This window comes from Nuphar pumila, chromosome 11 (assembly GCF_984573655.1).
Source record: "Nuphar pumila chromosome 11, dmNupPumi1.hap1.1, whole genome shotgun sequence".
Taxonomy (NCBI): Eukaryota; Viridiplantae; Streptophyta; class Magnoliopsida; order Nymphaeales; family Nymphaeaceae; genus Nuphar; species Nuphar pumila.
The window spans coordinates 2,743,055-2,754,627 of record NC_143259.1 but is presented as its reverse complement, the minus strand read 5'-3'; the positions used below and the strand labels follow the sequence as shown (position 1 = coordinate 2,754,627).

Sequence of the window (11,573 nt, the reverse complement as noted above, 5' to 3'; positions counted from 1 at the left end):
TTTAATTATTATTTTAAATTTATTTTAATGGTTTTAATTAACATGTATCACATTATAATTTATTATTATTTTTGGACAGACACACAACGCACAACGATTCGGTTGAGTATCAGTATCGGCCGATACAACTGAATAGGTGGCCCAACGATTCAGGGTCATAACGATACTGATAACATTGGGTAAAATCACCACCTGCTGACCAACTTCAACTTTGCTTTAAGCGACACTCCTTGAAGGTTGCACATCGCGATCATCTCAAGTCTGGTGACAAACCAGGGGCGCCCTTAGAAAAAATCGAGCCCTTGTGATCTCCTTCGTATATCAGTATCAGCCCTGAATCTTCAAAGCCATTTAGGCCCTGTTTGGAATCTGGTAGCTGGGATGAAATCACGTGTGTTTATGCTTTTGAAGAAGTAGCAGCTGCCAAATCCTGGATGGTAGCTGCTAAATCCCTTCTTTAGTGTAAATACAAAGGAGAAAGGTCCTCACTTCTCATCCCAAATGCATAAACGCCCATCTCAGCTACCAATTTTAAACAGGACCACCTTGACAAAGATTTTACCACTAGAATAGGAAATCAACAGTACTGTTTAGCTACAAATTTGACATTTTTCTTGTAGTAAGTCTTAAATTGACAATTTTGAATTTTCAACCAGAAAATGACGTGTAAGTAAAATGTAAAAACTTACTTTTATGAAAAATTGAAAAATAAGCCGATACCAATCAAAACGATGCTGACAACACTGCTTCTAGGATACTGCTTGAAAGATTGAATCGACTGGGCCACAACTCATTTAATGCACCCAAATAATTCATTGAATCAAGGGGATCCTGCACTTCTGAAGTTGAAGACGCCAAGCAAATAGGGTTGGCAGTGGACCAGGGCTGGCTGCCCCGTCTCAAAATCCTGCCTTCCATACTCGCCTCCATCCCCGAACGGGTTTTGATTTGATTGACCTTATCTCCACCATGCCGGCAGTTACCACCATAAATAATCTTGGGCATATCATGGAGATGCTGGCGGTTACCAACACTGTAGATAACGATCACAATGCATATCGTGGGGAGATAATCCACTTTCTGTTTTTTTATTTTTTTCTTGTACTCTATTCTACTTTTTTCCTTGTAACATTTTCTGTATGTAACGTTGATCTCATGTCAGAAATATAATAATTTTCTAAGTCATCTCTTCCTTCACATGGTATCCTATCAGCAAGAGCAATCCAGTTTCTTTACCATGGCCAATTAATCTCAAGCAACTCATTACGCTTCTTGGCTTAATGCTGATGTCAAAGACACCTATGCAGACTTGGCAGGTAACTCATTTTTTCATTCACATATTTCATGGGTCATTGACACAGGAGCCTCTCATCATATGACGTCCCATATTTATCATGTTACTGTTTTGTCTAAACCACATCCCATTAGTCATGCTAATGGTGAAAGAATATTTGTTACTCATATGGAGAATGTTAAACTTTATTCTAGTCTTATTCTTGTTGACGTTTTATATGTTCTCAACTTTCTCTTGATGTAAGCAATGCTTTTTTACATAACAATTTGCATGAGAAGGTCTACATGCAACTTTCTCTTGGTTTTTGAGTCCAAGGAGAGAATAAAGTATGTCTAGTTCATACATCTATTTATGGATTGAAGCAATCCTCACGCAATTGGTTCATAAAGCTTACTTCTACTCTTAAAGATACTCAATTCATTCAATCCTGAGTTGACTACACCTTATTTACCCAACAAACATCCCACAACTTCATTCTTATTCTAATATATATTGATGACATTATTATCGCTCGCGATAATGACTTGGAGATAACCAAAATTAAGAATTTTCTTCATACATGGTTTAACCTTAAAGACTTAAGGGAACTTAAGTATTTTCTTGGCATCGAGGTGACACATGTTTCTTTTGGCATTTTTCTGAGTCAACGAAAATATATTCTGAACATTTTGTTTGATGTAGGCCTCCTTGGAGCCAATCCCATCGAATTTCCTATAGATCAGAAATGCTGACTTAGCCCAGATGATGGAGATCCATTACCAGATCCAACAACATAACGTTGTTTAGTCGGCAGACTCATTTATTTGATTGTGACACACCCGGATATTGTCTATCCAGTGCAACTATATTGAGTCAATTTATGCAAGCCCCACAAACTTCACACCAAGCCGCAATCTTCAGAGGTATTCGATATTTAAAGTCTCATTGGATAAAAGAATTTTTATGCATTCATGTAATACTCTACAAATTTTGGTTTATTGTGAAATCAGACTGGGCCACTTGCCCTACAACCCGTAGCTTAGTTACTAGATACCTCACCTTCCTGGGTCAGAATCCCATCTCATGGAAATCAATAATTTGTAAACATTTTTTTTGTTGTAATCTGTTTTACTTTTTTTTCTTGTAACATTTTCTATATGTACCGTTGATCTCATATCAGAAATATAACGATTTTCTGAATTTCTTCCTTCACATATTTTAACCTCCATCCCCGTCTCATGTTCTCTATTCCCGTTTCATGTCCTCCATTCCCAGTCCAAACGGGGCGAGGCGGGGCTCCGGTTCCCCTCGGTCTATTGTCATCCTTAAAGACGGATTGGGGGCGGGGCAAGGTGATGATGGGGACGGGGCAGGGCAGGGGAAAGCTTAAGTTCATCCCCGCACGGATTTTGATTTTAACCTCCATCCCCATTTAATGTCTTCCATCCTCAGTCCAAACAGGGCAAAGTGGGCGCAGGGCGACAGTCCACCGCCATCCCTGCAAGCAAATTGTACTAAGCACTCACGCTTGAAATAACCAAATATTTAATGCTTCAGTTTTGTTGTTGACGATTTATCACATTCACAGTCCTTTTGCAACTCAAAAATTAAGAATTCTTTGAGAAATGCCCCCAAAGGGGTTTTTGGTCTAGTGGGATTGGGCCTTGGTTAGCGTTACCTCCTTGGATAAGCAGAAGCCCAGCATAGGCTCTAGGGGCATGGGTCCTAGTAATAGAGTTTTCTCTTCTTGGAAGATCGATCTATGATATACCTGTTACCAGGTTGTGGGTTTCTTTATATAACTAAAAAAAAAAGAATTATTTGAAAGGTCGTTTGTTAGACAGCATCCCATGATAAGTGAGAGGGTGGTGTATGTTCGCCCCCGATGATTCACTGAATCTCACGTCTGTGTTCGGGGCTTTGAATGAGCACCACGTATACAAGCACATGGGGCTCGTATTCCCGTGTATGTTGACATAACTTTGCATCGGACTCTGGTGTTGTTGCAAAGACTTAAGTACCCTTTCTTGTTATTTTTCTCATAAAGTGATGGTTTGAGAAAATGACAAAAATGCCCTTTATTCAAAAAAGAAAAAACAAACAGTTCAAAAAAAGGACAAACATGTCCTCCATCCAGAAAGTCGAGGATGATGTTGACTCTTCAAAGTCTTCTTCTTTTTCTGTTAAAAAAAAAGACAAACATGTCTTCTTCTTCTTTCAACGTAAAACACTGTAAAACCCTCTCTCTCTCTAGAGAAGAAATCAAGGGAAACAAAGAGTTCTTCCTGGAGAAGGCCATGAACATCAACCCTCTCACTCTCTCTCTCTTCTCTCTCTACTTCTGTGCACATCCAACAGACGATCCTACATTGCTCTATCGTCATCTTCTTCTTCTTCCTTCTTCGTAAAACACTGTAAAACCCTCTCTCTCTCTAGAGAAGAAATCAATGGAGGTAAAGGGTTCCTCCTGGAGAAGGCCATGAACACCAACCCTTTCACTTTCTCTCCCTTCTCTCTCTACTTATGTGCCTGATTTAGAGTTTTTGCCCTTACAGGAGGGGGGTCCGGGGGTTCATCCCAGCGTGGGCAGCATCATTCAACTAAATGAGTTGTAGATCCTAATTCAGAGTTTTTACCCTTATATGAGAGGGGTATGGGGGCTCCTCCCAACGTGGGTAGCATCATTCAACTTGAAGAGTTGTGGAGTCTGATTCAAAGTTTTTACCCATTCATATTTTAAGGCATTAGATCTCATGTTTGAACATCCACGCATGTGCAGTTTGCTTTCATCATGTTCAGTTGCTTTCTAGATTATACTTTGAATTCTTGTGCATTTTAGATCTATCGATTTGTATGTAACCAGAGCTTATTTTAATCTGAAATTTTTACTGCAACTTTATGCATATGGTTTCATGCTCTCCACCAAAAATCAGATCATTCTGAGTTTGTTTGACTCACTTTAAAAATTGAGATTCAAAACCTGTTATTTTGCACCATCAGGATTTTAGCAGAATCAGGACCAACTTGCGAAAGTGATTTCTCCCTAACCAGAGATGATCTTTCCGATCCGTAAAAAAGGTTGTTTTCTAAATTGAATCTCGTTTGTTCTTACCAAATTTCAGCGATTTTTATGGTGTTTTTGTACCAGTTTCGGGTGAAAAAACATAACCCTGTCACCTTGTGTCATTTTAACGGCTCAGATTTTGATCCATTTTGTTTGAATTTTATTTTCCTAATGGAAGATCATTTTTCAATTCTGTAAAACGGGTTCTCTTCGTTTATGTGTCTAGTTTATCCTTGTAAATTTTGAAATTTTTTTATGGTAAATTACTATTTTATTTTGATTAAATACCAGAACCTTGTATCCAGATTTTATAAATGTTCTGATTTTGGCCCCCATATCATTACTGTTGTAGCACTTCTTCAACAAATCGTTATTTGATTGACAATATTCTTCAGCAAATTATTGTTATGATTTTTTTGAGTCTCTACTATGATTTGTAGTATTTTTATGAGCCTCACAATGATTTATAGTGTTGTTCGATCTTTTAACTATGATTTATAGTGCTTTGGGGTCTTCAACGAGCCCCACAACGATTTGTAGTGTTTTTCGGTCTTTTAACTATGATTTATAGTGTTTTTGGGTCTCTAACGAGACCCATAGCGATTTATAGTGTTGTTGGACCTCGCTATAGCGATTTGTAGTGTTTCTCGCTAAACACTACAGCGATTTGTGATACAAATCGCTATCCGAATCAGGACCAACTTGTCAGGGTCATATCTCCCTAACCAGAGATCGGATTTCAAATCCGTAAAAAGTGGTGTCTTCGTTATGAAGTCTAGTTTATTCTTGTAAATTTTCAGCGATTTCTATGGTCATTTGATACCCCATTTGGATCTAAAACCAGACCCCTATCAGTCTGTATTATTTGAGTGACATAGGTTTTTATTTCATTTTGTAAGAGTCATATCTCCCCAACGGAAGATCATTTTCCAAATCCATAAAAAAGGTTTTCTTCCTCTATGTGTCTAGTTTATATCTGGAAAGTTTTATAACTTTTTATGCTCATTTGATATTTCGAACCTGTTAAAAACCGAGACATGTTATAAAATGTTATAAAACTTAAAAAGTTTGAAACTTCCTCTATGTGTCTCGAATTTTAACAGGTTTGAAATATCAAATTAGCATAAAAAGTTATAAAAACTTTTCAGATATAAACTAGACACATAGAGGAAGAAAACCCTGTTTACGGATTTGAAAAATGATCTTCCGTTGGGGAGATATGACTCTTACAAAATGAAATAAAAACCTATGTTACTCAAATAAGACAGACTGATAGGGGTCTGGTTTTAGATCCAAATGGGGTATCAAATGACCATAGAAATCGCTGAAAATTTACAGGAATAAACTAGACTTCATAACAAAGATACCACTTTTTACGAATTTGAAATCCGATCTTTGGTTAGGGAGATATGGTCCTGACAAGTTGGTCCTGATTCGGATCGCTGTAGTGTTTAGCGATTTGTAGTGTTTCTCGCTAAACACTACAGCGATTTGTGATACAAATCGCTATCCGAATCAGGATCAACTTGTCAGGGTCATATCTCCCTAACCAAAGATCGGATTTCAAATCCGTAAAAAGTGGTGTCTTCGTTATGAAGTCTAGTTTATTCCTATAAATTTTCAGCGATTTATATGGTCATTTGATACCCCATTTGGATCTAAAACCAGACCCCTATCAGTCTGTCTTATTTGAGTGACATAGGTTTTTATTTCATTTTGTAAGAGTCATATCTCCCCAACGGAAGATCATTTTCCAAATCCGTAAAAAGAGTTTTCTTCTTCTATGTGTCTAGTTTATATCTGGAAAGTTTTATAACTTTTTATGCTCATTTGATATTTCAAACCTGTTAAAAATTGAGACACATAGAGGAAGTTTCAAACTTTTTAAGTTTTATAACATTTTATAACATGTCTCGGTTTTTAACAAGTTCGAAATATCAGATGAGCATAAAAAGTTATAAAACTTTCCAGATATAAACTAGACACATAGAGGAAGAAAACCCTTTTTACGGATTTGAAAAATGATTTTCCGTTGGGGAGATATGACTCTTACAAAATGAAATAAAAACCTATGTCACTCAAATAAGGCAGACTGATAGGGGTTTGGTTTTAGATCCAAATGGGGTATCAAATTACTATATAAATCGCTGAAAATTTACAGGAATAAACTAGACTTCATAACAAAGACACCACTTTTTACGGATTTGAAATCCGATCTCTGGTTAGGGAGATATGACCCTGACAAGTTGGTCCTGATTCAGACAGCGATTTGTATCACAAATCGCTGTAGTGTTTAGCGAGAAACACTACAAATCGCTATAGCGAGGTCCAACAACACTATAAATCGTTGTGGGTCTCGTTAGAGGCCCGAAAACACTATAAATCATAGTTAAAAGACCGAAAAGCACTACAAATCGTTGTGGGGCTCGTTGGAGACCCCAAAGCACTATAAATCATAGTTAAAAGATCGAACAACACTATAAATCATTGTGAGGCTCGTTGAAGACCCAAAAATACTACAAATCATAGTAGAGACTCATTAGAGACTCAAAAAATCATAACAATAATTTGCTGAAGAATATTGTCAATCAAATAACGATTTGTTGAAGAAGTGCTACAACAGTCATGATATGGGGGCCAAAATCAGAACATTTATAAAATCTGGATACAAGGTTTTGGTATTTAATCAAAATAAAATAATAATTTACCATGAGAAATTCTGAAAATTTACAGGGATGAACTAGACACATAAACAAAGAGAACCGGTTTTACAGAATTGAAAAATGATCTTCCATTAGGAAAATAAAATTCAAACAAAATGGATCAAAATCTGAGTCGTTAAAATGATACAGGGTGACAGGGTTATGGTTTTTGACCCAAAACTGGTACGAAAACACTATAGAAATCGCTAAAATTTAGTATGAACAAACTAGATTCAATTTAGAAAACAACCTTTTTTACTGATAGGAAAAATCATCTCTGGTTAGGGAGAAATCACTTCCGCAAGTTGGTCTTGATTCTGCTAAAATCCTGACGGTGCAAAATAACAGGTTTTGAATCTCGATTTTTAAAGTGGGTCAAACAAAATCAGAATGATCTGATTTTTGGTGGAGAGCATGAAGACATATGCATGAAGTTGCAGTAAAAAATTCAAATTAAAATATGCTATGGTTACATACAAATCGATAGATCTAAAATGCACAAGAATTCAAAGTATAATCTAGAAAGCAACTGAACATGATGAAAGCAAACTGCACATGCGTGGATGTTCAAAAATGAGATCTAATGCCTTAAAATATGAATGGATAAAAACTTTGAATCAGACTCTAGAACTCTTCAAGTTGAATGATGCTACCCACGCTGGGAGGAGCCCCCAAACCCCCCTCCTGTAAGGGCAAAAACTCTAAATCAGGTTCCACAACTCATCAAGTTGAACGATGCTACAGTTAGTGTGCAGGTCAGTCGGTGTTTGATGGAGAAATGTTGGATCGTTTGTTGGATGTGCACAGAAGTAGAGAGAGAAGGGAGAGAGAGTGAGATGAGGTTTTACCCCTCTCTTGTAAGGGTAAAAACTCTGAATCAGGATCTACAACTCATTTAGTTGAATGATGATACCCACGCTGGGAGGAACCCCCAAACCCTCCTCCTGTAAGGGTAAAAACTCTGAATCAGGCTTCACAAGAGTCAATGTATAGGTCAGTCGGTGCTTGATGGAGCAATGTATGATCTTCTAATGGATGTGCACAGAAGCAGAAATAGAAGGGAGAGAGAGAGTGAGAGGGTTGATGTTCATGGCCTCCTCCAGGGGAGATTTCTTTCTCGGATAATCCTGCAGTGCAGAGACTGAGTCTTAAATAATCATCTTCGGGGCACTTAAGTCTTTACAACCACTCCTTTTCAAGAACCGTCATTTTTTTTTGCACCAATGGAGGAGAGGGTACTTAAGTCTTTGCAATCTTATCAAACTCCAACGCTAATTAATGCTGACAAACATGGGGATACGAGACGCACATGCTTACATACGTGGTGCTCTTTGGGACCCCCGATCATGAGATGTAGCTAACTGCCCTGTTCGGGGGGGGAACATATAACCTGCTTTGATGATAAGTCACTTTCCTTGAAAGGAAGTGCCGTGTGGGAAGTGACTTCCCATGAGAATGAGAGAGGTGTGATCTCTATGCATTTATTATGTGGACCTAACTGCGTATTTCTCACAAGGGTGTTCAGTTAAACCTTTTTTTTCTTTCTAAAAAGCTTTAAAACTGAAATGAAATGTATAAAAGTAGGCGTGTGATCTTTTTTCTTTGTCATAGCCCCAAAGGAGCTTTGCCTAGTGGGATGGGGCCTAGGCTGCTAAGCCCGCAGTTTAGGATCAAATCACATGGGTGTCACCCCTTGTGCAAGCCGGAGTATGGCGATTCCCCGGGGGTAAAAAGTAAGCCATGTAGTTTTACGCTGCCAAGATAGTGATCTTATGTGCGACTCAAAGAGCCAACGTGACTAGGTCTTTGGAGAGATTTCTCCGTGTAAATATTAAGAAAATAGAATATTTCAGCATAAAAGCATTGCATTGTATACGTTTGATGATAAAATCAATGTTGATCAACATGAAACGAGTTTTAGGCTTGTTAGGTTCCATGTTAAGGGAGGTACGTGAATTCTGAAGTTTCAACAAGTAGTTTCATCGATTCAATGGGGGCTCCAGCTCCACTTGTTTGGTAGGAGCAGTTAGTGCATGTCACCTTGTGTTGGACGTTGCAAGTTCAAAACCCAAGGGTATGAGTTGTATCAGCTTTATTCTTAAAAAAAAGACTGGAAAAGGCATATCATAATGGGGGAAAGGTTGTTCCATGTTTGAAAAAAATGAATATGTAAATACATTGAGAAGGGGGGGTAGTGTGTATGGATTTACGTGGTAAATGGATAGTCAATGTGACCCAAAAGGGTTTAGCGTAATGGGATGAGACCTAGGCTGTTAGGCAGGTGGTATAGGTTCAACTCCCATGGGTATCACCCTTCCTTGAGCCCAGGAGTGGCGACTCCTTTGGGGGCAAAGGGCAAGCTCATAGAGTTTTACACTGTTAGGACAGAGGGACCATAAGTACAACAGGCAAAGAGCGCGGGTAGGTCTTTGATCCTAGAGTCTGGTTTCTGGGTTTAAATATAAAAAATAAATACACGGTCAATGTGGAAAGAAACTCAGGATGATTGTTGGCCTTACAGAAAAATAGAGTTGGCACGTTTGTTTTAGCATAGGAAAATAGAAATTTTCATATATAAACTCTCATTTTCATGGGTAAATTGGGTGAAACAGACGACCCTTTAAAGAAGCAGACTTGAAAATCATTTACTGCAATCTGTCGTCAATCATGATACGAAACGTTATCAGAATCAGATAGTGCACAAATTGGAGCTGCCCTATCTTCATCGTCGTGCAAGTTGAACCACGTTCCATCTATGTGCTTTCAATTCCATATCCTTTTCACATCCTCTATGGACCGTGCGTCAAATATTTTTCATATTCATATATTCACACAACTGAAATGCAGGAAACAAAAATCCTTCAAGGGAAAACAAATTAATTAAACTAAAGAATTGTTATATGTGCATTTTCATCTCAGTGTAAGCGACCAGGTTGGTTTGCTCATTTTCAACTTCGCGGATATTCTATCGCCGGGATAAACCTTCCGGCCGGAAGAATCGCGAAGCCCTAGTTCACCAGAAGCTGCGGGTATCCGAAGAACGGGTGTGGCGACAACGGAGACAAGGGAGGGACGGAGAAGGCACCCGTCAGATCCATCACGCTCGACCAGATGGACGGCGTGAGTGGAACGGCGTCCTGGACGGCAGTTTTTGAGTCGTTGCTTTCAGGCTCGTTCCTCTTCTTCTTCATCGCTACGGGCTCGGCCTCTATTCTGTCGCTGCCGTCCTTCTTCCTCTTCCGGCCTGCCCCGTCCTCGCTCAAAGCCGGACCGCGGCCGGCCTCGAGCGGGAAGTTGAGGACGGCCTTGCTCCCTCTCATTTCGAAGGCCGCTCGGTCGTACGCCCGCGCCGCTTCGATCGCGGTGTCGAACGTCCCCAGCCAAACCCTCGCGCCCTGCCTCGCCGGGTCCCGGATCTCCGCCGCGAACTTCCCCCACGGCCGGCGCCTCACGCCCCGGTAACGCCTCATCGACTCCTCCTCTACGACGTCCACACGTTTTCCGGCGACCTCGGGCGCCGGGCGGGCCGGCGGTAAGCTCAGAGGCAGTGGTCGGCGGCGCTTGGCCCCACCGCCGGGAGGAGGAGGAGCGCTGCCGGTGTTCTCGCTGAGCGATGGAGGAGCCTCACTGACAAATGAGCTCGAGAGGACGATCTTTTGATCGCTGATCGGAGAATCGAAGCCAGAACACGCGAGGAACCTATCGATTTCGAACGAAACGTCCAAGAACTCGGCTTTAGGCTGGAGGATTTCCGATGCCGAGCTCAAACCCTGGAATCCGCAAGATTCCGGGGAGAAATCTCTCGATTTCTCCATTTTAGCGTCGGTAACTTGCGACTCCGAGCTCGAGCCCTCGGAACCACAGTATTCTTCCAAAAGATCGTCTAGATCAAAGCCAGAATCGTTCGGTACCCCAACTCTCTTATCACTAACCGACTCGAATCCCCGGAAACCGCACAGATCTCCGACTTCTACGCTCTGGCTCTGCTTCTGATCGGAACCACCGTGAGCTAAGAGGTCTTCGGGGAGAAAGGAAACGCAAGGCGAGGAATCACCGAGAAGGTGCCTCCTAATCTTCTCGAGAACGATACGATCGGAGTCCAAAGCTTCCATCGTAGAAATGTGACGTCCCGCTCGCAGAGAGAAAGTGAAAAGGGGGACACCGGTTTTCGATCTGAGAATCCGAAAAAAGAGAAGAGGAGAGAAGAAAGAACGATAACGAGGAAGATGAGAGAAGAGAGAAGGATGATGAGCATAATAAATAGGAGAGGAAGGGGAGAGAGAAAGAGAACGTTGAAGGAGGCATTCGTGCGTGGGAGGAAGCGAGAAGCTTCCTTGGTTGAGTTCGTTCGTTCGTTCGTTCGTAGATAGCAAAAGGACAAATGTCTTCCCCTTTCGACGAACGCCACCTTAACTTTTATCCTAATTAAAAGTACAGAGCGCCAATAATTGAGATCTGAATGGCTGCCCATTGATCGGATCGTCTTGGATCCGTTTAGACTGGACACGACCAGTGGTCACACACCCAAGTAGGA

General features: G+C 40.5%; 1 protein-coding gene across 1 annotated transcript; it reads right to left on the bottom strand.

Moving 5' to 3' along the window:
- Nucleotides 1-9,833: 9,833 nt before the first annotated feature.
- On the bottom strand, nucleotides 9,834-11,265 carry LOC149821626 (uncharacterized). Its single transcript, XM_089981648.1, has one exon. It carries the CDS (start codon nucleotides 11,149-11,151, stop codon nucleotides 10,048-10,050), a length of 1,104 nt encoding a protein of 367 aa, XP_089837774.1. The 5' UTR covers nucleotides 11,152-11,265; the 3' UTR covers nucleotides 9,834-10,047.
- Between the last annotated feature and the right edge of the window lie 308 nt (nucleotides 11,266-11,573).